The sequence below is a fragment of the Ambystoma mexicanum genome, chromosome 2p (genome assembly GCF_040938575.1).
Source record: "Ambystoma mexicanum isolate Mex_15411 chromosome 2p, UKY_AmexF1_1, whole genome shotgun sequence".
NCBI lineage: Eukaryota > Metazoa > Chordata > Amphibia > Caudata > Ambystomatidae > Ambystoma > Ambystoma mexicanum.
Window position 1 is genome coordinate 1,414,685,034 of NC_090923.1, and position 26,926 is coordinate 1,414,711,959.

Sequence of the window (26,926 nt, forward strand, 5' to 3'; positions counted from 1 at the left end):
ACTGGGTGCATTCTAGTCTGCGCACCCACTGTGCCCCTACTTCATCACAGCACACCTTGGGTGCATTCCAGTCCGAGCACCTCTTACTAACTAATAAAAACTTAAACATTTAGCATTGCAAACAAAACAGGTGTGTTCCAGTCTGCACACCACGGGGCCCGACAGCAGGCTGCCTGAGCTCAGAAGATTCCGGGATCAAACTGGCCACTGGTGCTGCTGCAGGACAGGAAGAATACATTTTCTTCATCTTCCTCCTCTCCGGCATCGTAGTGTATTCCTCTGGGACCCTCTGCCACCTGGACCGCCGTGACTCTGGGGGTCTTTTTCCCCTTCACCTCACTCCATCCCGATGTCCCTGCCATGCTGGCTGGAGTTGGGGCGAGGCACACCCGTGCAAAGTGATCTACTTTCCTGCACCTTCCACAGATGTGTCCTTTCGCGGGGCAGTCCTGTGGGTGGGGGAGGTCCCACCCGCGCTGATGGCATATCGTGGCACTGGGGTCCCTCCTTGGCCTGTCTCCCCTCCTCATCGGCTTTCCTCCTTGCCACTTACCGACCGCTGCCACCTCCTCGATCTTTACTCGCTGCATGGGGGCCTACAATTTGAGGTGGTGTCTGGAGGAATCTATGACTGAGGCCCGCACCTTCGCCAGTTCCTGGGCCCGGCCGAGGTCTAGTATACGATCGAGGGTCAGCGTCGGGTCCCTCAGGACCTGCCTGTGTAGCTTCGAGGAGCTGCATCCGTAGAAGATTTGCGCTCTGATTTTATCCCCCTCAAAGTTTACCAGATCACAAGACTCGCAACTTTCTGTGGAATGCATCAAGGCTCTCCCCTTCTTCCTGCCTCGCGCACCTCATTCTGAACCGTTCGTAGTCCCTGTTGACCATGGGTCGGAAGCACTTGTTCAGGGCCGCAATGGCTGCACTGTAGGACTGATTTGCTGGCCTTAGTGTCTTAAAAAACCTCTGAACGGCCAGTCCGGCAGAGTGTTTGTTGGGCATTTGGCTGCGTCCTTGAGCTCCACCGCGTCGAAGTACAACTCCAGGTTCTCCACCCAGGCCACCCACCGGGCCCCCAGACTTGCAGGCGCACCCAGGATATCAAAGTGGGGTATTGGGGCAAGCTGACCTCGATATGTTCCTTCGTCCTCTGACATGTTGAATGCTGTGCAGGATACCAGATGTTGAGGGGTGCTCGCAGTTACTGGGCCTCAGGTAGCTTGACCTCTTGTGGGTAGGTCTTTTGACGGCACCCAAATGCTCCCGGGCAGTCGCTGCCCTTCGGGGGCTGTTGCTGCTGGCAGAACGGGGTATCCCCGCTGCACTATTTACCAATCTGGGCACACAAGTTCTTAGCCCTGAAGGCCACCCCTTTGGCGCCCACTTGTTGACTTCCACGGGGCCACCCAGTTCTTCCTGCCCAGGGGCGTACAAGCACTCCAGGTGGAGCCGCAACCCCTAGCGCCCGGGCAGGTACAAACTCCGGGGGTTAGATGACACCCCTCTTCCAGGCAGTTTTTTTTCTCCAGTTCTTGATTTTCATCCAGATGCAGCCCGGGGCTCGAGGGGTTTCCTCTTATCACCTGCCCCGAGCGGGCCGTTCTCGCTGATCCCTGCGGCGAGCTCAGACAAATTGGGCTCTGCCCCTTTTCTTTGTCCTCGGGGCCGGGCCAGCGCTGGTGCCACGCCCCTTTCCTTACACAGGCTGCCCCTGGGCTCGCTGGGGCCACGCCCCTTTCTTTTGTTGGGCTGCCGCTGGGCCACGCCACCTTTTTGGCCGCACTACGCGCCCGGCCTGAATCACATTGACTGATGTATTGTTCTTCCGGCAGTTTATGGGGTCCCAGCTCCCTGGCCACCGTGGGCAGAGCGGATGGCGAAGGCACTGCAGCGGCGCTGCTCCGGCGGTCCCTCCTTTCAGGAACGGGCCTTTAGCAGCTCCGCTCCCTTCCTTTGTCTTGGGCCGGGTGTTGTCACGCGGCACTGCCGGCGGTTCTTTCGTCTTGCAGCCGCCGCCGCAAGTGTTGAGGCCCTCCCCCGAGGCAGGTGGAGGCGATTTGCACCGGCCCCAACACCCGGTGCCAAGGCCAGATGCGACGCCTCCAGCCCTGCACTCGGAGCAGGCCCAGTTTTAGGCTGCGTCTGCACAAGCGGCCTCATGGCTCCGCCCCCTTATCCGCATCGCAGCCACAAGGGAAACTCCACGGGGGCTCCTCACCGCGGGTATGTGGGGGCGCAGCACCTTCGTCGCCAGTGCTGAGGGCTCCCCTGGATCACCGGGTGGGCCCCAAGTTGCGTCCGGGTCACCCGACGCTGCCTCTGGGGGCTATGTTCACACGGCGATGTGTATGCAGGGGAAGCACCCCGCGTAGCCCGGATCACCGGACCGCTGGTCTCAGCTGGGGGCTCCCTGTGCTGGAGCGGCTTGGCCTTGGGAACACCCAGGCGGGGCCACCCGGATTAGGCCTCGATCACGTGGCGATCACCCGTTCCCAATAACTCACACAGACAAAGGGCCTCATTACACGGTAGGCGGTAAGGGTTTACCGGTACCGGTAAGGGCACCGGTACCGGTAAACCCTTACCGCCATACTACGAGGTCCCTTTGCGGGACCCGACCTTAACGGCTGGTGTAGACCAGCCGTTAAAGTTGGGACCTGCAAAGGGACCTTGGTGCTAATTACTGTACTGCAATTTGCGGTACCGTAATTAGCTCCTTCCCCCATTCCCATTGAGCCCTATGGGGCAAAAATGGGAATGGGGAAGGGCCATGGAGAAAGGGGGAATTACGCCCCGCCAACCTTGGAATGGGGTGGTAATTCCCCTTTTCTCCATGGTGGTACCGGTATGGTCCCAGCGGCAACCATGGTGCTAATAGCACCATGGTTTACCGCATAACGTGTAATGAGGCCCAAAGAGTTGCCGCTTTCTGGGGCTCTGCTGCACTGCCGTGTGCGTGCCAGCAGAGCCCCTTTTATTACAGATGCGTCATGGTGAAGTCATGACGCTCCCTGGTAAAAGAACTAGACCCACATATAACACTCTGATTCTGCTGTCGCGGGGGATAGCTCAAGTGGGGGGAGCACGGTTCAGCAAAAAATTACAACCTTTTTCCCACAGAAGGGGGCAAAAAAAATGTATAGTAAAATCCTCACTGCTGAACCATCGATAGCTGTGACCAGTTTGAGGGATTTGGAGTGTTTGAGGATCGATCTGGATATTTCTGTTACGGTCCTTTCTCAAGTAGAACTAGAGGCGAGCCTCCCTTGACGGAAGTGTGTCTTCAAAACGAAATCAGAATGGCGGAAGCGGAGTCGGAGTGCTTGAGTATGTCACCGGGAATATTTAAAACTCAAGAGATCGAAGTGTTGGCCACATTAAGCACCACCTGGTCCGGATGACCTCTCCTTTGGTACCAAGGATCAAGTATCCTCAGCTGGAGGGGCTAATGGGGTAGGGGTTTTAGACTCTTCAGAGGATGGGCCAAGCTCACTGGCAGCTTTGAACATTGTTCTACAGGAGTTTTATACTCTACGACACAATAGCTCAGGAAGTCAAAGCCAACTCAACTGCCCTGGCACTGATTACTACTCACCTTGGGGAGGGAGTGTGCTGCCAGTCCTATCATGACAAGAAGTGTGCCAATCAGTTGGCAAATTCTGGCTACAATATCCAAGTTGCGGCTGTGTCGTCGCTCTGAACTCTTAGTCTACAGGCCAAGCAGCAGGGTAGGTAGGCGAAACTACAGGTGTGAAGTCTAAGCACTTTGCTAAATCCAAGCTGAAAGCCAAAAAAACAAAGAACATGAAGATTGAGTCCCATGATAAACATAGGGGCTCTCAAGAATTGTTGAGGCCCATTTGGCAGCTACCCAACAGCAAGGGGAGCAAAGGAGTTGAGAACACGGAATCCCAGCTTCTGCCTAAGTGCAAGGGCAGAAGGCAGTGCACCCCCCAAAGCAAGCGGAGGCGCTGGGGAAAGTGGTGATAATAAGGGAGCACTGAACCGGCCCAATGAATATGGGATAAGAGCCCTCCTACAGAAGAGCAACCAGGACATCGGGCAAAAAAAGAGGAATTGCTCCAGACACGCAGCCCAATGCAATGAGGGAAAAGGGCTGCTTAGTGTCCCGGAATCACATCAAGTCTACACTCATGGAAAGCACAGAGAGGGAGGTCCCTCACAGTACCCATAAGGGGTATAGGAGGGAGGATGCACCCTCTAAAAAATGTGGTCCTGCTGCTCAGAGACTGGGTAGTCAACACATCATCTTTGAATCAGTCTTCGAGGAGGAAAAACATATTCCACTCAACAGGCGTTGCTTCTTGACCCCATTGGCTTCAAGTCCTGCCTTAAAACACATCTCCTCTGCAGACATTGACTTTGTTCATCTGTTTTGATTGCTGGCAATTGGGTTATGCGCAGTCTTCTTTCACTCACACTTGATTGAAAAACTGGTAAGCAACTGCCAAGAAGAATTTTTACTAAATGGTTTTGAAACTTATTACCATAAAGGAAATGAAGAAGCCACATCACTCGGAAGAAGGGAAAAGTTGACCATAAAATGCCCCTCTGATCATGAGCAGCAAAGGCAAAGCAGGATGGGGTTGGTTACCCAGCTCTCTGCCAATCTGTCCTTATAAACGACCAGTATTCTAACAATTATGATTTGGTCATCTATAGTTGGAATTCGATAGGCTTTAATTCCTTTAGAAACGATGATCTTAGTGCTCTTTTCAAGGGGGCAGATGTTATTTTCCTGCAGGAGACTTAGTTAAGGAATACCCCCTAGTTGGATGGCTATATGTCCTTTACGAGTAATAATAAGAAGGGGCAGAAAGGAAGACCGTGAGGGGGGGGGCTGTGGTTGACGGTTAAAATGGAAAGGAGGAGGTCTTTATATTTAGCGAAAATTAACATAGAAGGCCTGTTGATTACAAAAGTAAGTGGCTGGCAGGATGGTCATGAGGAACAGCTCCTCCTTATTAATATTTACTTTAATCCTAATTCAAGTGTGTTTCAAAAATTTGCTAAAGAAATTGAGAATATTCTGCTCGACTGGGAGGTATGCCAATCATCTTGAGAGGAGATTTCAATTGTCACCATAGTATTGCAACAGGTGAATTTTTAGAGCCAGACGATAGGGTGACCTAAAGCATATTTAGTGGCTTGAACAAAAGGGTCAACTTAGGTAGAGAATGGTCTCTTTCTGGCCAGCTGTGGTTTCACGCCAACAAATTTTATGGCGGATAGTAGAATTCAGGATACTGCCACTTGGTCTAATGCATATAGTTCCCCAACAATTGATTACATATTCACAAAGAATAAAGAACATGTGAGGCTGCAAGAGCAGAAAACAATTCCAACTAAACAGTGATCATTCGCTGTTGAGGTTTAGGGTCACTATGCTTCCAAAACTGGAGGTAATGGAATCCATGGGGGACAGAAATATTCTAATTGGGGGCAAAGGGTGAAGACTGATCCAGCGCTGTGCCAATGTGGGACTAGTAAATAAAAAGCTGGCTGCAGGGTGGGAAGGACTATGTCCAGAGGAAAAGAGGGAGATGTGTGTGCCGGCATTATTCTCGAATCTGCTGAGGAAACTAGGGAAAGTGGGAGATGGGGTGCTGGGACGACCCTCCAGTCTACATTTTGAAGGGCACTGCCACATATTCGAAAAGGAAGTCTGCGAGAAAAAGCGATTGCTGACCAAAGAAATCAGTCTGGTGAAAAAGACAAGGGGGCAGAATAGGACAGAAGATATAAGGGCTGTCAGCTCACTAAAACAAAAATACAGGACATGGCACAAACATTACAGGATACGGAATTATATTCATAATAATCAGCTCACACTGGTTAAGCTGGTTAAGAAAGATACCCAGGGAATTTGGTGGATATTAAACCAAAAGAATAGATTCCACTGGGCTGCAGACATCGGGGTTGGCGGAGGAAGATTGGGTACACTCCTTCCATTCAAAGTTCAGTGAAGATCCCTCGCAATATCTCGAGGACTCCGTAGATGAGGCACATTTTCAGGTATGGGATGTCAAGTTTGAAAAGTCAAAAAATTGATTATTATGAATTTAAATAATTCCTGGGCCAGAGGCCCAGACGGAGTAACAAACCAAGTGCTGAAAAACAATCTGCAGCTATGGGCCGATATCCTGGTGAACTTATTTAGGCAGATAGCTCAAAAAGGGGACTGCCCGGATTCTTGTCACAACTCTATCCTGATCCTGAGCTTCAAAAAAGGTGACAGAGGAGGCCCGGGAAGCTATAGGCCCATTTCTCTATTAGATACCATTTCTAAGGTATTCTTGACAATTGTTCTCAGGGAATTGAGAACTTGGTCAGAGAAGACCAATCACGTAAATGCACTACAAACAGGTTTTAGAAGAGCAGTGGGTACCCTTCAAAGTGGTATTATTCTTAATGCTTGCCTTTCAGAGATTAGGGATGGTTTGCACAAAAATCTGTATGTAGCTAGTTTCGACCTCTCAGCAGACTTTGATAATGTTGATCTCAAACGCCTGTAGAAGAAATGATCAGATTGTGGCATTGACCAGGGTTTGACCAGATGTTGTACACCAGCAGCAAGACTAAAGTTAGGCTCGCAGGGGTGATCTCTCCAGAGATATCAATGTCACAAAAGGGGATCATCAAGGTTGTATAGTGGCGCATACCCTCTTCAACTTGTGTATGGCTGACCCAAGGAAGGAAGCACTGTCCCGAAGGGCTATGCTCCAAAATGTGGGGATTTGAAGTTGGGCTGTATAGCCTAGGCCGATGATTTGGTCTTGGTGGACTATACTTCGGCGGGGCTGCAGCGATGTCTGACTGGGCTTGGAGAATATTTGCATAACAACCACCTTAAGGTGAACCCTGCCAAATCCATGGTAATGACATGCAGCAGAAGGAAGAAGAAAACCAGCTATATATGGAGAATTAAGGATGCACCGATTGGGAAGGTGGAGTGCCTTCAGAGCAGAAGGAAAATTGAGGAAAGTAAGATGGAAGGAAGTGTCGGGACATATCTATCCATGGCTAAGGGAGTGAAGAGTACTCTATGTGAATTCTCGCTACTTCCTTTCATAGAGTTCTATCGGGAAAAGATTTTTGTGGTGGAACTGTATGGGTGCAAGCTATCTACTGGCAGGAATAGACAATTCTGACACTATGGATCCTGAAGAGGGCTCTTGGGCTGCCAACCTCGGTCCCAGTTAGCCTGATTAGACCTCAGCTGGGACTGGTGTCTTGGTGGGTGCAATTGATGAAGCAGTGTCTTACATTATATTTCAAATTAAAAAAAGCAGAACATCCCCAGATAGACTATTATATAAATGCCTTGATGGAAAATGGATCTAATCCCTTCCTGTCTAAATTTTTTTTTAAAGCGTGTGAAGTTCATATATGAGTTAGAACTTGGAAGTCCTGTTTCGGATTCCATACTAAGGTCAAGGTTAAAAAGATTGGATAACATTACGGATCTGAGCCACATAAGCAAATTGAAAAGTTATAAGGCATATTAGGCAGTGTTCCTACCATTGAGGGAACCTCGATTATATGTACAAAAAAAGTTCCCCTCAGCTAAATTGTGAAATTGGTCCCTTAATTTTAGGCTCAATTGTCTCCCAAAGCTTTAACTATTTTTGCCCAAGCGCGGGATCCCTCTCGAGTTAAGAGCATGTAGATTGTGCGGGCATGAATTAGAGACTCTAAAACATCTAGTAATGGATTGTCAAAAGCTAATGGGCAAAAGGCTTATTTTATTAGGTCCTTTTCCACAGAAGGCATCAGTGGACCTGTGGCTTAGACTGCTCAATACGTCTCAGCTCTCGCTCACGTTGGCCTTGGTAACATTTTTGATTGTGATATTTGAGGGCATTGATGAGCTAATGATGGTAGCAGGTGCAGATGTGGAGAAACTGAGGGGAGTCTATTCCAAGTTTGGCCCTGCAAAAAGACAGATTGGTAGTAGGGCAGTTTGTGTATTTTATGACTAGTGTTGAAAATTATCAATGAACTGGCTACGAGTGGGTTTGATTTAGCCAATTTAGTTTTTTATTTTATACACTTAATGTTATTTTATTGGAGTAATTTGTAGTGACATGTAATATAATGTAAAAAAAACATATATACTGAAAACATGTTCATTAAAAAAAAGAAAAAATAATCGTGGTAATCCTCACAGCCTAATGAGTCTTAATCACAACATACCGTGCCAGGTACACAGAGCTGACAGTTTTTGCACAGATGGCGCTTTGGGCCTTCGCTATTGCAGCACTTTAAACCATAGATTTCCAATTAGTGTTAATGGAGCCCGAATTGTACTAATAATCACTACGCTCCAACTCTCCCAGAGAGCTTTTCACATGAGCCACCCATTTGAGTGGAGCCACCAATTTGGGGTACAACGTCCATTAGTGCTTCTCGTATTTCATAAGCTTGGCATTAGACCATAGGCGAAGCCAATACAATACCGAGTGTAGTCTACAAATCGACTCAATGCCCTTCAGACCTGTCTTAAGCAACTCTAGCAAGCGTGGAGGTTGGCAGGCCCATGGTGTTCTTTAGAAATGTGTTTTCCGCGATCACCAAGGAAGAGATGTTCGTCTGCCCCCACAATTCTGCTCCATATATTAACGCCTGTCTTGCCTGTGCCTCGTATGCCTTTAGTGTGACACTGATAGCCCCATTGCCATGGTCAGGGGTGATTCTTGCAATAGCTCTAATCCCTAAATAATCATACAAAGACACTTGCTCTATCACGCCTTCCTCTGAGGCAAGCCTGAACTCCTTGCATTGCCTCCTGGCATTTGTGTTGAAGATCATTGATTTGGTCTTGCTTACATTAAGCGACGTGCCATTTGTCTTGCAAAATGCAACAAATGTAGCCAACAGTTTGTGAGCATCCATGGGTGTTAGCGATAGCAACACTGTGTCATCTGCATACAGCAATGTAGGAATCCTCTCGCCGACCAACATTGGTGCATCAGTGTTTAACCGTAACAGCTCCTCAATGACTCCATTAATAAAAATACAAAAGAGTAATGGGGCCAAAACGCACCCTTGGCGGACACCCTTGTCAACTTTAATGGTCGCAGAAGTCTTTCCGTCCATGCCCCAACGGATTACCGCAGTGTTACCCTTATTCAATTTCTGTATTAGGAGTGCCAAGGGAATACCAAGCCCCCAGAATCTCCCAGCTGCCGAGCTCTGCATTCAATTGTTTAACATTTTCAGGCAGAGAGATAAAGCACTCTCATTTGCATTTGTAGTATTTCTAGCATTTGTAACTGTGAACTATGTTACATTTTGTTGTTCTTGATTACATGAGAGCATAGGAACTGCTCTTTAAACTACAACTCTCAGGTCACCCAGGGTTCTATTTACTGAACTGTCAGGTGCTTTAGTGCCAGCCCTTCAGCCCCAAGCTGGTCTTCGCCGGTCCTCGACTTTCTCTACGTCACAGGGACACTCTGCCTATGTAAGTGCCACTACTCTCCCCAGAACATCACGCCTGTTATCTACCCTTTTCTTTCCAAGAAATGTCATGGGCAATATGGGCTACCCACCTGGAGTTCCTTTATCACTGGCAGCTCTGCGGGCTAACTGGTTAGCATACATAAACAAACTAAAACTAACCAAACTTGATAGCCTCTCAACCTCGCTGCTCGCACCAACTGCACATTCATTAACCCATCTGACTCTGCAACTTTTGAAATAAAGCCTGCCACACCAGCTTCAAAGTATGATAGCCTTCCAGAATACCCTTTAAACACCCCTTATCATTCACCTGATACCACGGAAGTTGAGCATTTGGACCCTGGCTTCTTACCTCATGGTATTAGCCTTCCTAATTGCACTAATGACATGGCGCCAGAGGCTGTAACATCCTTCTTTCCTTCTTTCTCCAGTAGTGGTACCCCCCACCCCCGTACAGCTCAATAACCCTGCAAACAATACGAAAGCCCACATGCTCATAAATAAGGAACCCACTCTAAAAGTTACACTCCTTATAACAAGATCAATGGTCAGCCATGCCTGAGATCGCCATGACCTGGTAACTGAGAAAAACGTAGACATTCTCTGCATCCCCGAAACTTGGATTCGGGATACAAGCGGCCCTTCCATCAGTCTAGCAGTTCCTACAGGCTTCTCCTTCGTCCGCACAAACCGCAACTCTGGTTACAATGGCAGGGAAACTGAACTAGGATTCTTTCCAGCCCCTGTTGAATGTACCGGATGTGAAGTCCTTCATGTTAAAATTACCCCATCCAACAACACCTGCCTAAACATTGTCCTCATCTATAGACCTCCTAATCCTGTGCCTGATTTTAACAATGAAATAATCGATATCTTAAATAATCTGTCTAGCCCTAACAAGGTCACCCTTTTTTTGGGAGATTGAACAGATGGAGAGGTAACATATCTGAACAAAGAATCCATTGCAGTAGAATCGTCCCTTCTCTCCATAGAACATGAAGTCCAGAATAACGAACCCACCAGAGCAACAAATAATACACAAGATTGTATTGTGACTAGAAAATTCCTAACTACATCTCTACCAGTCCCTGGATATGGTCCGATCACTTTATCTCATTCAACATCTAGAGCCCACACTTCTCACCCAAGCCTCCTAACCTTATAAACACAGTCACTGGGCAAAATTTAGGAAAAATCTCTTACCATGATCTACAGCCCTGCCTAAGTAACATCATGACCAAAACCAAACCACAGGATTCAGCTGATAGTATGTTCTCATATTTCTAGGAAATACTTACTAAAATGCTTGACCAGTCAGCCCCTATGAAAACCAAACAGGTCAGAACAACTCATCTCATCAATCCTGGTTCACCCCGGAACTAAAACTCATGAGAAAACATGAACGGACATTAGAAGCCCGCTGGATCAAACATCAATCTAATGACGCCAGGAAGGCCTGCAAGGAGGTGGATAAATCATATGAATCGCGAATCTTAGAAACTAAAAAGAACTTCTTTAATGTCCAAATCGAGTCCTCCTCCAACCACACAGGGAAGCTTTTTGAAATCCTGTAATCTCTGGAAAAACCCAAGGTATGGGAGATTACCTTTCTACCCACTAAGTCTGATTGTTCTTCAATACAGGATGCCTTTGACGCTAAAATTGCAAATGCCCAAAACAGGATTAGGGCTGCCCAAAACCACAATCCCCCCTTACAAAACAGGCCCATCTAGTTCCCAAAGGCCTGGACTTCCAGGAATTCTCGTTCTCTCAAGATATGTCCATCTTGCTGTCTTCAATGCACCCTACCTCCTGCCCTCACAATTTTCTTCCCCCAAAGCTGATTTATTCGCCCCCTTCTTGACATACCTAGCCAATGCATCTTTGTGGGAAAACTACATACCTAACTGCATCAAAAAAGTTACAACCACTCCCATCCCAAGAAACCCAACATTGACCCTAGAGAAACTAGCTATTCGAGATCCATTATCAGTTGTCATTTTCTTCTTAAAGTACTTGCAAACGCGCCACTACCCAGTTACAATCTTTTGTGGAGTCCAACTGTATTCTACACAGTCGACAATCTAGTTTTCGACCATCATTCAGCACTGAGACTGCCCTTGTGGGTCTCCAGACACAAATGCTGGAGATCATGGATAGAGGGAAGGCCGGGATGCTGATCTTCTTAGATCTCTCCGCGGCTTTTGATCTCATGAACAACTTCTTACCTGCCTAAAAGACCAGGGCCATTGCTCTAAGGAAGCTGTAGATTGGCTCTGTTCCTGTTTGAAACACCAGGAATCCAGAATACAGTGGGTATCTGCTTTTTCCTCTTCTGCCCCTATCCTTTGTGGAGTACTACAAGGTTTGTCCATCTCGCCTGTGCTTTTTAACTTGTACATCAGATCCCTTTGTGCACTTCTTGACAAGCTGGGTGCCATTTTTACAAACTATGCCGACAACACCCAAATTGTCTTGGAACTTACGGGGATTATGCCACAGACACTGGAAGCCTGTCCAACTTCTACGGTCACATCGATAGCTGGATGTCCGAGAACTGGTTATGCCTGAATGGCAGTAAGACGGAGCTGATGATCTTTGGATCTAAACAGTCCCAGAATAAATTGCCACCGACTATAGTAGTTTCCCAATAAAAGACAGTGGGCCTCATTACGAACCTGCCGGTCCGGTAACAACGGTGCTGGTAGGCTCACCGGACCGGCAGGGTTCAAGTCTTCAAGCCAGATGCCTTTCCGCCTGCCAGGTCTGACCTCCCGCCAGGTCTGACCTGGTGGGTGGAACGGCACTCGCTCACAGACTTTGACGGAAGCACTGGCACTGTTGCACACAGTGCTTCCGTCCTCCCCATTCCCATTGAGTCTTATGGGATTCTAATGGGAATAGGGAGTTACTTTTTCTGGCGCCCCAGTGATTCCCCAAAGCCAGGCGCTGGAAAAATGCTCAACTCCGGTAGCAGCTGGACCGTTTTTACCGGCACGGCTACCGCTGGGGTCGTAATGAGGCCCATTGTATTCAAAACCCAACTGATTGTAAAAACCTTAGGGGTGCAGTTGGAGGCCTCTTTAAATGCAGATGCTCACATAACATACGTAAATCAGTCTTGTAACTACTATTTACGTCTCCTCAAGAACATCCGCTCCTATGTCTTGAAGAGAAACTGCCCTAACGTTGCACAGGCCACCATTCTGACTAGGTTGGATTATTGTAACTCCTTACTTAGCGCTGTTAGGTGATCCAGAATAATGCGGTTAGAATTGTGACTAATACTCACAGAAGAACACACATATCAGATCACAGGAGGAAATTGCACTAGTTACCCATCCTGGTACACCGGTGCCTCTTTGGCATAATACCCGAATACCTAAAACCACTAACCTCTCCATACCGACCCATGAGATCTCTTCGCTCTGCTAGGTTAGGGCTGATACAGGCCCCACGGCTAAATGTACCAAGGGTCTCGGAAGATCCTTCCCTGCAAAGCGGCCTGCTTCTGGAATGCCTTGCCGCTTGCTCTTAAGCTGGAACCGAGATTTAAAAATCTTCAGGAGAACCTTGAAAACGTTCCTTTTCAATTGATTAATTTCTGTACCCCCTCATTTATTCTAATTCTGGCTGTCCTGTTTTAATTGTTCGGTTCTATTGTGTTTATGTCTGCGCCCTGATGCCTGCGGGCTGCCGGCGCATTGCAAATACAGAAATAAAAAATAAAAAAGGTGGTGCCTTGGGACTGCATTGAATGCGGTATGGAAGTCCACTTATACTGCATAGACGCTAACCTTCCGAAGGACAGCGTATTTCTCGCATACCAGCTGCAGCACCAGTCTTTGGTCTATTGTGCTCATGCCCCTGCCAAACCCTGCTTGACGATGGTTTGTGATTTGATGGTCTTGTACCCAAGTGTCCAGCTAGTATAGTAAAGCCCTGGCAAACGTTTTCCCCTGCATCCGGGAGTGGGATTGGCCTATAGTTTGAGGGCTGGTCTCTGGGTCTTTTTTGTGATTCGGGACCAGTTCTGCACTAGTCCATGACACCAGGACCACATTTTGGACCAAGATAGTATTGAGCGATTTGGTTAGATAAGGGATCCACGCGATGGGATAGTTGGTATAAAAAACCAAAGGCACTCTGTCTGGACCAGGCACCTTGCCCCCATTCTGGCACGCCAGGGTTCTACCTACCTCAACAACAGACAAAACCAAGGGCGTAATGCTGGAGCTATCTGCATGCGAGGCTTCTATCTCTTCATGTAACATTTGAGCAGTCTCCATTCCCTCATTTACATAGAGCTTGCTATAATACTGCACACAGGTTTGCTCCGGGATGCAACACTGCAATGTATTACGGCCAAGTCTCCACCCGGCAACAATAAAAGGCCAAAATCCCCTAGAGTCCCCCTTCTCAATGGTATTCAAGAGTGTTCTCCAGGAGGCCTCATGCCAGGCCTTCTTTTTAGTTCTTAACAGTGCTTGGTAATTGGCCGTTGCCTGCTTCAACCCTTAAACTGCCCATTACATGCCATTAGGTTAGCTGAAATAAGCAAGATGGATACCTCTCCAGCATTCCTATGCTGCCTGAGCGGACAGACAGAATTTATAGTATCCACCCCCCAATGACTATCCTCCTCGTCTATTATATCAGTCATCCCATGCAGGGGCTCAAATTGGACGGTGAGATCCCCCACTACCAAAACCTTCAACAGGCCGGCAGCAGACGACCTCCAGTGCAAAACGTGGTCCACCAATTTAACAATCAACTCAGCTCCCTTGCCTGCCAAAATCCTGTTGTAAAAATTAGCTAGAAGGATCGTTGAGCCGTTCCTCAACATAAGATGCAATAATAGCCAGTCAGGAGAGCCACTATCAACAGGTTTAACGGATTTGAACAAGGCTGGGTCAACCCACATCAGCATACCTCCTTTGCTTGCCGTTATGGCAAAAGTGGCATGTCCCTGAATGTGCAGTGTCCCACAGCCCAAGTCTCCTGCATGCAAATTACCCCATGCTCACGGATGAAAAGAAGCCAATCACTATCATCCATATATTTGACCAGGCCTGCTATGTTCAAAAAGAGGACCCGCACCCCGGGAATGGCCTGCACTGGGCAGCCAATAGGCCCAAGCCCAGGCAAATCCTGCCTGCCCTCTCTGGCCAACACACACTCATGATTGAATGAAGCTGGATTGTGTTGGCTCCTGGGGTGCCCGGGCCTTCAAAATATACAGTCCTGCTGGAACAATCTCTGCTGAACCCCTAAACTGCCCTCCCTGATTCCATATGGTGGTGTAAGTAGACCAGGCCCGTTGGCAATGCAGCCTCAGATCGGAAACTCAAACTTTCTCTTCCCGCCAAGGAGGGCCCGGGCAGCCAACACTCTGTGTGCCGATAGGAACCACTTGTTCGCTGGGACACCACCGGGTAGGCAACATTTTTAAAGAAATCCTCAGCCCACTCGCAGGCAGGGCACGCTGCTCCATCTCCAAAATACCTTGAACCTGTTAGGCAGAATCCTGGGCAGTGCCCATAGGGACTACTACACAAGATTAAGACTACAGGTGGCAATACAAGTTTTACCTTAGGTACAATCCTGTACTACTTTGTCAGAGTGGTAGCAGTGGCAGAGCAGCCAGGCTTATCTCAAGAGTATATGAGCAGGAGCAGAGATTACACAAAGGGACCACAATTACTGTGACTCAAGCAAACACTGACTCAAGGTTTCAGGTAGAAAAATATAAGTACATTTATTTTTAAACCATTTGTTATAAACACGACACTTCTATTAAATTCAAAACCACACGGAAAATATACTACAACGAACCAATTCACTTTGTACAGTATGTCTCAAGGTAAGTATCCTGTGTTTGAATGGACCAGTGTTATGAACAAAACATGTTACCGCGAATACGATTGCAATCACTTTTTGACAGTTCGGTCTACTAAAGAAACGCGTATCCGTGACATGAAATGCCACCGGGGCAAAAACACACTTAGCACCTGAGATACCCAGAGGGAGTTGGAGGCAAAAATCACAGGCAATATTTTGGTTAGGCAGACCGAATCGAGAAACACTCATAGACAGGAGTTCAAGAGTCAAAGGGCCGGAGCCACGGTCAAGTGACACCGGGGCCCTGTTGTCGAAGATCTCAAAGTCAGACAGTTGACAATTCAATGTAGCCAAGAGTACTTTGATATTGTCAATGTTCGGAAGCAAAAGTTATAAGAAGGAGGGAAGACAAGGGCAAGCCTTGGAGATGAAGAAAAGGGAGTTCACCCTCTTTCCTCAAGCAGAACACAGTACCTTATTCAATTGATGCAGCTGGTGCCCTGGCAGTTATTCCTGTTGGTTTCCCGCAGACCCACGGTTCCTGGAGCTTCGAAGTGAAGGAGGACGTCTGAAGGGGGTCTGCACCACACAGGGATGAAGCCGGCAGCAGCGACGATGAATAAAAATTGCGCTCCTTAAAAACACAGGAGAGGCTGTTCAGGTGGCTATCTGGACCACTACAGCAGTGTGCAGTGATTTCGACCAAGGAAGAGGGTCCTCTGGCTGTGGAAGATGAGCTGGCTATCCCCACCAGGCTCAAGGGAAGAAGACTCCGGACTGGATCTTCTCTGGTCGTCGAAGGGTAGATAGCTCGGACCTGCAGCAGGGCTTCACCGGGACGGGATAGTTGCAGCAGCCGTCTTCTTCTCCGCTTCTCTTCGGTTCCTTGTAGTTCCAGTGGCGACTCTGACTTCTAGCCCAAGAGACCTGCCTTTTATGCGCAAAACCCCCATTCACACAGCCTAGCTGTCAATCACGCAGCAGGGGGGTTGTCCGGCCCGGACAACCACCTCGGCCAATCATGGCAAAGTGTGACTTGGGTTTCCTAGGATACCCTGTGCAGGGGGTGACTACACCCCTCCCTCACATTCAGCCCACCTAGGCACCCAGGAGCCTGGAGGAGGGCTTCTGGGCAGAAGCCCGCCAAAAGACAGTGAACAAAGAAGGCGAACCTAGTTTGCTGCGCAAAGTAAAACACAATAAGGACTTTAACAAAATGAAATGGTGAATAAACCTGACCGGAGCCAAAAGAAAGACAATTTGGTCAAGCTGGTTTATGTTCAAGGCTAATATAATAGCCTAAAACAATACCATGTTTATCTAATATAATCGCGGTAGAAAAGTTAGGGTAGATACCACTGCCACCAGCCAAGTCTAAATGTTAAGAGCGAAACAATGCTCTACGAGGTACAGATAAAAAGGGACACAAAGTAACCCTTTCCAGTACTCCATGGAAGATGGGGTGTACTGGATCTGTGGAAAATTGACTAAGTAAAGTTAATGGCAACCTTACCCTTTTCTGGGGGACTGTAGTCAGTCTCAGAAATGGAGTTGGTGGGAAGTCTCAAAGACAACCCTGTGACACTGCACTGAAGGTGCTGTGACACACAAAAGGGGGCTACTGAAGTGGTGTACTCCAGAGTCCACAATCACAAAAACAAGGAAAATGCACATGGCAAACAGGTAAGAGTGAGGGAAAAGCTCACACTCTTACCAAGTGGAAAACAATAAACTCCAGAATTCCAGCAAAGATGCTGGGGGACTCACGAGGTGAGGGAAATTAGCCATAAAGGGAATTCTCCCTAACAGAACGAAATTGGTTTCGAACTGCATCTAAATCTGATGGCCCCACGAGCCTGGAGCATAAGGTGTTATCACTACGAATAACTGACAAACGCCCTCTTTTAAACCTTAGCCAGTCGATGACCTTGTTAGTCAAGGCATCACTTCCCTCATACACATTAGTACCAATTTTTGGGACATTCATCAGATAGAAGAAGACTGGACTTTGCTTCCCCCCTAGAGCTACTGCTGATGGCAGAGTAATCCTCTGTGGAATGACAGGCTCAGTCCGTGACTCGTCCCTAACCCCGAGTGCACCAAGCCGCTGAGCAGATGGTGGGCCTTTCCCAACCCGAGCAAGAACTCACTGCCTGCTTCCTGTATCACTGGCAACAGGAGGATGAGTTACATTGGTCCCTCCCTCCCTTGCTGTCCTCCCACCCGACTCGGGTGCGCCAAGGGCCACATGCACTAAAGAAGGTGGAATACGCCGTGCCAAGTCCTCAAACATCTTAGACAGCCTAGACAAATCCCTTTTCAGTTCTTCATTTTCTTCACGAATAAACGCTATGATTTCCATAGCGCTTTTGCACCCTTCACACCCACGGGACTCCATGTTGCAAATAGATTTTGTGACACAGGCTGCCCCCCACCTAATAATTGATAAGATGGCAATAAAGGCTCAGATCTTGGGCTAGGGGTGTCAGAGAGAAATGACCTTCCTCCCGGGATGTCCAATTCTTCAAACCTCCTATTAATAGCAACCTCTGGGGGATAGCTAATATTAATAGTATCCACAGACCCCATTCCATTTAACTGCTCCCCCTCCACGCCCCTGCTAGCAGCATCATGACTTCTACTGAAATGTTGTAAGCCTTCCCTTCATTCTGGTCTAAGCGATTGGGGACCTGGTACCCTGGTAATATTCCCACTTCCACTAAGGCAGGGAGGCTTGCCAATTGGCACACCAAGGCTATCGCTGGCCAAAAGTCGCATTTCCTTAATGGTGAGTTTTTGTTTGGGTGCAGGGCTCTCCCTGGCACCTGGGACACTCCCTCTTTTACCAATTCAGTTATATAATTCTCTGGGGGGACACTAAAATTGGTGGTCACCTTTGTGCCACGTGGGCCTCCACTCATTGGTTACCCAACCGGCTGTCGATGTTATACAAAAACCCAGCGATCTCCTCAATCATAGCATTGGCTTCCTCTATGCGTGCTACAAATTGGGTTGCACGCTTCCTTGCTAAACCACTATTAGGCGAACCAGCTAACTTCCTTTTAGTCATAGCTGAGAGGGAAGGAGAGGGTGAAGGAACGAGGGAAAGAGGGGAAAAGAAAAGGGGAGGACAATACAAGGAAAGAAAGGCAGAGGATTAAAAGTGATTCATAAACAATAAAATGACAAAAATAATAATATATTGACCTCTATCCAAATTAGTTTGCTAAGAAAACATATAACATATAAAATGTAAATCATCCAGAATATCCTGCTGTAATATCTAAAACACCTAGCAATTGGAGCAGCCTAAGTGTGCTAGTGCAAATATTCTGCTAAAATGTCTAATGTTACTAAAGACTAATACAGGTTAAATCAGCTAAAATCAGTTGTGCTGTAATTAAAATCATTTCAAACGTGCAACATGTAAAAAGCTAAAAAAAAACATAAGCTCACAATATATGAATATAATAACCATAGACCATTTAAACACAGAAACAAAATGGCAGCCCTGCTGGATACACATGCAATGCAAGCACTTGCGGAATGCAATGTAGAGTGCAAATTATGTTGCGGCGTCAACCTCAACTGTAAAGTATCTATTCAACTTTATGTGCGCACAAATAGAAGATGGAAGCGGAGCAACGAATGCCCGACGGCTCGTGGGGTTGCTCTAGTCCGTCCCCGCCCACCCCACCCCCGCTACCGCTCTTTGAAAGACCTGTCTTTGTGCTACTTCCCCAAACCCAGCCACGCGACTGTGCCTGTTTTGTTTTTTTGCGAGCCAACATAAGGGTCATTTCCTTCAACCTTGCCAGCCCGCCTCACTACAATGGGAGTTCACTTCTGCGAGCTGCGACCCAAGACTCCCTTCCCTCTCCACGCTGAAGGAAGCAAATAGGAGCGAGGGATCGGAAACCGACAAAATGACTTCTCCCCCACGATAGAGCTGATACAATGGGAAGCGGGCTCAGCGCCGGCAGGGCTTTCTCACTAACTCAGTTCACTCAGGTACTGTTGGGTATCAGCTGGACTGGCTGACCGCAGCCTCACCTCTATCCCTCCTCCTTATTTTCCGCAAACCATCAGCGAACAAGTCTTTGCAGCACAGTGTAGCCCTCACAGTGTGTGGGACACCTCCCTGAATCCCAAAATAGCGGCGTTGTGCTTTGCCTGCAGGGCTTCGCCATCCATCAGCATTGATTGTTGGATACTGAGGCCTGAGCCTCATTACTCCATCTTCTCGGGTTGAGTATGTAGTCGTGGGTTTGTATTCTTCTTGGTCTGTGTGGTCTTGTCACAGTAGGGCTGGTTTCACAGGGTCTTCACGGTGGTTCTGGGAGATTTTATACCCTACTTCCTCTTCTATGTGGGCGGGGCTTTACACAGGTCACAGGACAGAGAAGTGGAGTGGAGTACAGCAACAGTGAACAGCACAAAACAGCAGCGTTGTGCTTTGCATGCAGGGCTTCACAACAAGGGTGGTCCTGGGAGATTTTATACCCAGTGTTTTCACACCTTGAAACACTTGTGTATAGGTGCGTTATAAGTGCCACATCATATCATATCCTTCCTCTTTCTCTGTGGGCGGGGCTTCACGCAGGACGTGGAACAGAGAAGTGGATCGGAGTCCAGCAGCAGTGAACAGCCCAAAGCAGCAGCGTTTTGCTTTGCCTTACACCAGAAGCACAGAATGCAATGCAAAAAGGGGTGCAGAGATGTTAAAAAAAACACACCAGGATTCGAGTGACACCAGAAGCACAGAATGCAATGTAAAAAGGGGTGCAGGGATGTTAAAAAACACACTAGCACCTTGGTTTACATCTGATTAGGTTAGTGGAAAAAGCGATACCAATGTGCAGCCATGACTCACAGGTAATCTTGAGGGGTGCACAATGTTCCAGAGGCCCAAGTTGGTGGGGTAACAGGATGTATGCCTGGTGGCTGTTCCATGAGGTGCTGCGGGGTGCAAGGAGTAGGGGGTCCATCAAGCCCTCAAGGGGCCTTAGATGTGGACCTTTATTGAGGTGGCCTGACTAGAGCCTGCCGGCTTCCTGATAGGGCACAAAAAGGCTGCCCTGTCCAAATGTGTTGCAGGAGGTGGGCAGTAAGCACCAGAGGTGCCTTCTTAGTGAAGTGGGGAGGCGGCGACCATCTTGAAAGGGCCGCAAGACTGCATACTATTATAAAAACAGCTGATGTAATTTCCTCACTGATGGTCAGCCTGCTACAACGCAGAACTTTGAAGGCATAGGAGTGTATCAGATGAAACAGATACAACGGGAAGTGCCCTACTAAATATACCCACCAATTTGATTTTAAAGTTATGCAGGAAAAACAATAAGAGCTTAAATTAGGAGCGATTAAAAAAAGCCTTAATGGTGGGGGCGATGATACTGTGATTGCTTTGGTTAAAAAAAGCTAAAGAGGTGCATCATAATTGGCTTGAAGGTTATCATGTTCCTCTCCTGCAGAAGGATGTGCAGACAATGTTAGATCTCTTGTGTTATAAGGACTCGGCCTCCTTTTGCAGAATTGAAAACAAACTTGGGCCTAGTCAAGCTGACATGCAAGTGAATCCGGTTGGCGAAGAGGCCTGTGTTGACCACTTTGGGGTGGTATTTGGTCAGAGGAATCAGAATGCAAAGACCGACAACATAGTAGGATGGACAACGGGGAGTGACAATTAGCTATTGATCAAGATACCATATTTCAAATAATAATTTGGCATTAAGTAGGTCTTGGGCACCCAGCACGAATAAGTTGTCAAACATTGTGTTTCAGGAGAACCCTGTTTTGTAGTCAACGATCTTTACGATGTATTTTAAGCAGATGGGCGACAGAAGGACTACGATTTTGCTATGGCAGACAGCATATGTAATTCCAGTGCATGAAAAGGGTGACCATACTGACCCAAAGAATTATAGACCAATATCAATCTTGGATGCCGACAGCAAGGTCTTTGGGGCCTTGCTGCTTATCCATCTAGAGAGCTGGGCACTTAAAGTTGGTAGGCTTCAAAAATGGCAAACAGTTTTTCCATCAAAACATGGGACGAATTTAAATGGCTTTGTGTTATGAATTGCTCAATTTGGAGCACCAATATTAATTCTCCATATAAAGTAACAATGAATCTCGGCCGCGTTTGACAAAGTCAACAAACATAATGTGAGCTAAATTAATTAGCGGGAGCATTCCCAGGGGTTTGCTACGATGAATTATTGCCGTATATTCGCACTCTAACATTCAGACCGGATCAACAGGGTTCATTCACTCTCTAAGAAAATAGCTACACAGGCGGGAGTTAGGCAGTGTTGCATTCTTTTCCCCTGCCGACAAAATCTTTGTCTCAGACATTGGTGAGTCACTAGAGAAGTTTAACAAGAAAAGGCTCACGTAACTGTCCTACGCTGCAGAATTGTTGTTATTTGACTTAACAGCAAGGGGGCTGCAACAACATATTGATGTTTTTGTGCTATACGCAGAGAGAAATTATTTATTAGTTAATTCGTAAAAAACTAAGGTGATTCACTGTACCACAAAAAGAAAATGGTACAATTATACATGGTGGAATAGAAAAGAAAAACTAGAAATAGTGAATCACTTTGTGTATTTGAGATTTCCCATTTTTGACAAATCACACAAGGATAACATGAAGGTATGGTTACACTCGAAAGCTGTGAGTTTGGTGAATCCAGCCTGTAAAATTGAAATATTATGAGGCGAAAATATTCCCCAAACTAGTTTATGGCACTGAGCTGTTTGATTCCTCTAATTTGGTTTATGCGTCTGTACTAGAAGCTTTGGTATGGGGGAGAATTATTAAACTTCCAAATCCCGTTTCAGTCACTGCTATTCGATTTGAAATGGGCATCCAATCTTTATGATTTGGAATTGCTGGAATTTCTTTGGGAAAATCCCGAATGAAAATCCCAATACATTGTATAGAGATTTATATGAAATGGTAAATAACATACGTAGGGAATGGCTACTTTAATAGTACAATTGGTGATCTGTTCTTGAGGGAGAATGGCTCCAATAAAGAGGAGTTGGCTTGTAGACCTGTTTACATTAAGCATCTTTTAGGTAACTGGGACTGGGTTAGGACCATGGAAGACCTGCATAGTTATTCTTCAATGAATCATCGTAATGAAGTTCATACGAAATTCGAAATGCTTGCACCTTACTTATCGGTCTATCCAAGCAAAGTTGTATTCATAAGATTCCATTGGAATCTAAAATTAACAAATTAAATACTAGTAAGATATAAACAATTGGATCTGGAAAATGCTCTGTCTAGATTCTGTATGGCTCCTATTGCAACCAAAACTGCTGCATCTGTTTATTAATTGGCCTACACACAATTCAAATAGATTGAGATACTTTAGACATTTTTCCCACTCAGGGCCTCATCACGAGTTTGGCGGTAACCCTTAAATGCAGCGGTAGCGCTATTACCACCGTATTTAAGGGTCCGCCAAATCACGGGTTTGGCAGATTTCCCCCAGCTCTGAGCTGGGGGGAAATCTGCCGAAATTTCGTGCTCTTACCGCCGGCGGTAAGAGCACGAAAATTCCCCATTGAGCCCAGTGGGGAATGGGGAATTCCCGAATGGGTTTAGTGGGGAATGGGCAATACCCGTTCCGCCAAACACGTGATACGGTACTATTAGCGCCGGGGGGATTTGGCAGTAGGGCTATTAACGCCAGCGTTACCGTCCAACTCGTGATGAGGGCCTCATTGTCGTTCCTTGAAGTAGATTATTTTTGGAAGAGATGTTTCAATGGTCATACCACCTCGGTTCAGATTGCAGTTTTTGGGTTTCTTAAATCATTGAAACTTGAGGAAGGGGGCAGTGGTTAAACTATATTGAAATGAAAACAAGTGTAGGGGTTGTATTAGAATATTAATGATTTTATTATGTTTTGTATGTATTTTATGGTTACTCAGTGTTTTAATGGGTAACGAAATATGCTGTTTTATATGTGATGAATGTCAATTGTTTATATCCTCATCTTTTTCATCTGATTAATATAATGTAATGATCTTTATAAATTGATTGTGTTTTTGTTGAAGGTTACTATTAACCAATAACACTTACACAATGAAAAAATACAAATATATGATAAACTGCCACATAGTTTCTCCGTGCTCACATTTCCTCAGTATGCATTCTTTCATGTTAGGTAGCTACGTGGCCTGAAAGCAGTTGCATGCCAAATAAAATAAATGGCCATGGGGACATTGTAATGGGTGAAACAACAGGCCTCTCAGAATTGGCCCCTTTGCACATTAAACAACTGTAGTTGTAAAACCCATGAGTACAGAGAATATGTTTCTACCCTAAAAAAGAGGGTGGATATGGATAGAGAAAATATTCCAAGTGGATTTACTGAAATATCTTCAGGTGTACTTAAAGAAATTCACTATTATTTCGACTGTTGCAGTGGCATGTCTGTAATTGGGCAGATTTTCCTGATTAACACTGCCACTAATTGTAATTCCCAGAGAGAAGACTCCGTCGAATATCTGTCCAATCATTTATAAGGCCCTTATTAATTTACACAGGCTAGTGAGTCTCACGTTATATGAGTGTTTGTGTTTCCCACATATTGTTGATGCCACAACCACAGCACACGAATTAATGCGTGGCACTGTCAGCATTCCCAGAAAAAATGCTATTACACAAGTTCTTAAGTATGCCAGACAGTGGGTGTCATTACGAGTTTGGAGGTAGCCATGGCGCTATTAGCGCCAAGGCTGCCTCCAAACCCGGGTCCGGGCTCACTAAATGCTGACTTATCAGGACATTCCGACCTATGCAGACCCGGTAAGTCCCCATTCAGTAAACCATTCCCCATTCCCATTTTAGCCCCCACAGGGCTCAATGGGAATGGGGAAGGCGCTAATAACGGGCCCGCAAATTGCCGTTCCTGCTGGCACCCGCTAGGGACCTCGGAATAGGGCGGTAAGGGTTTACCGGCACCAACATCATTACCGGTGACCGTTAACCCTTACCGCCCAGCTCGTAATGACCTCCAGTATCATGACTGCACAGTTCCTGGGATGATGGGAAACAATGCTCAGAAACATTTTACTACAGTGATAATGGAGTTAGTGCACTGGTCTCCATCAGTCTTGAGGTCTTTAATGCAATCACCCACACAACTCATCGGCACAACCATCTACATCCATTATGAGAGCCTGTTTTCAGACTCAATGCCAATACTGGTCTATCCCGAGCACACTTGACATTGCCCTTATTAACGCTCAGGGCACTACACCATTCATGCTAGTGGCACATTCACCACTATTCTATGCCCACACTCATCAGTGTCTGTCTTCCTCTAAGTGGTGGCAGTACGGAGGCATGTGGGAACTTTCACTAATTGCTTGATTCAGCACTGAATGCAAATCCGTGCATAGGAACCTGCAATGAATGTTGTCCCTGCACAGGATGACGATTGTCTTTGCTAACAATGAGTTTAAAAAAGTGATATTGAGTTGGAGCATTCACACACATGAGTAAGACACTGATGGTGGATAGACACGGACACTGATAAGTAAACACTTGGGGCTGGAGATACACATGGGCAATTTCACTGATGAGAGGGAATACTGGCATTCAGGAATTGGTTGCATGGCACTGATAGCAACATAGAGAATGAGGATAGTACCAGGATATTTATTGGCACAAGGGCACATGGCGAGAGCACACAGTCACCTGCCTTATCTTGAGAATCTGGGCATATCATCAAAGCAGCTTGCCTGAAGAAGGGTGCATGAACCTGGCATACCAGAGGAAAACCATTGCATGCCATGACACCACTTGCATATGATGCTAGTACCAACTGTATGATTGTTGTACCTGGAACCTTGCATTTACTGTTACCATATGATATGCCCTTCATTGACACCATAGGGCCAAGTAGTCCCACCACATGCTATGCTTCGCTACTTCCATCAATCAATGACTTACTGCTGTTCAATAAAAACAGTAATGCATTACAAACAAATATATAAACGACCAAATGCATAGAAAATTCCACCTTATTCCAAATAAAGAAAAAATAAATTGAGGTTTTATATCAGTTTAAGGCCGAAGACCAGTCTCTAAGTGTGGACCGTGATTCAAACTCATAATTCATTGCGCTGTCATGCTGACCTTGAGCGATCTTCCCGGTATTACATAACAATAATAAGTATAAAGAAGAATGCAGAAGAAGGTAACACAACCCGAAATCTTTCTCTCCCTGCAATGGCAATGGGTCAGAGAAAACTATACATAAAGAATCATTCAAAATCATCTACAGTTTGGTTTCCGGTGTTACTAAGATCGCTTTTCTCCTTTACCATGCTCTATGAATGAATGTATTCACTATTACGATTATTCTATTATTGCCGGGTCGATTTGCACAGTGCCCCAGTGATAGAATGAACATTGACTGCGCGGAGGAGTAGCCTTTAGACTTGTTCTTGCCATCGCAGGGAGTAGTGCAGCCAGAACTGGTTCCCCTCTATGCAGGACATAAACAAACACAGACAGCCTTCTTCAGTCTCATCAATGAGGTATAGTTTGGGATTCAAGGCAGAGAGGCCAAGGGACACACTTCTGTGCACACCTCTTCCCACTTCGGAACACTCACTATAAGCACCAAAACTGATAGTTAGAAAGCTATGAATTAATCATAACCACTAGGATTTAAACTGGGCATTTCCATTCCAATTATTACCCATTTGTGACATTACAGAAGGGTATCAACTATAACCAAGTCAATGGTGCAAAGAAACTATAAACGGATGGAATGGAAGCTGCCTAGAGCAAATCCCTGTGGTCACGAGCCATATAGTTTGCCAGAGTGGATGCACTGATGATTGGCAGTCCAAAGCACATTGGCACGTATTGCCCTGACTGTAGCTGTCCTTCCTGCTATTCTCAGAAAACACTGTCTCAAGGATCAATGTTCTCTCACTTCTTCTTTAAATGTTTCCCCTCTTGTTTTCTCCCCATTACAGAAAACAACAAAGTGCCGGGCATGTTACACCCGATCCACTGAGGATGATGTACCAAGCATGGAGTCTATGAAATGCACTGGCAGGAAGGTGATGGCTTTAATAATGTCATCTGTATGGTTTCTGCTTGTGTTTGAGATGTTGTCTGACAATGAAAGTAGAAAGTCTGGCTTCTACGTTCAGCGCCCCAACTTATCATCATTGTATCATCCTGTACAAATGTCAAACGTCTGCATCCTTTCCGTCCTCAATTCCGTTATCTAACAAAAAATGCTTGCTCTGATATACATCAGTATTCAGCCTTTCCCTTTTCATTACTTTCTTATATCCATATGTATAATTGTTTTTTTGATAAGCACAATTTTTTGTTTAATAACTTTCTCTCTGCTGCGCTTGGTCTCCTTATGGAGAATAAACTGCATTTTATTCATTTTTGAAATCAACAAAAAAAAATTAATAAATAAGGGGGACCTATATACATTGTAAAGACCAATATTACTGCTATACAACAATTGAGCCTGTTCATTGCTTGAATTCATTGTAGCCTGGACCGTCAACGTTAAAAACATGAAACCCTCAATTTTCA

At 46.3% G+C, this 26,926-nt stretch overlaps 1 protein-coding gene across 1 annotated transcript in view; it reads left to right on the forward strand.

Moving 5' to 3' along the window:
- Positions 1-26,926, forward strand: part of LOC138567566 (uncharacterized) — a 171,228-nt gene that overhangs the window by 62,859 nt on the left and 81,443 nt on the right. Inside the window, exon 3 of the mRNA XM_069645915.1 lies at positions 26,344-26,430. Within this exon, the coding sequence (XP_069502016.1) occupies positions 26,344-26,430 (87 nt within the window). The remainder of the gene's footprint in view (positions 1-26,343; positions 26,431-26,926) is intronic.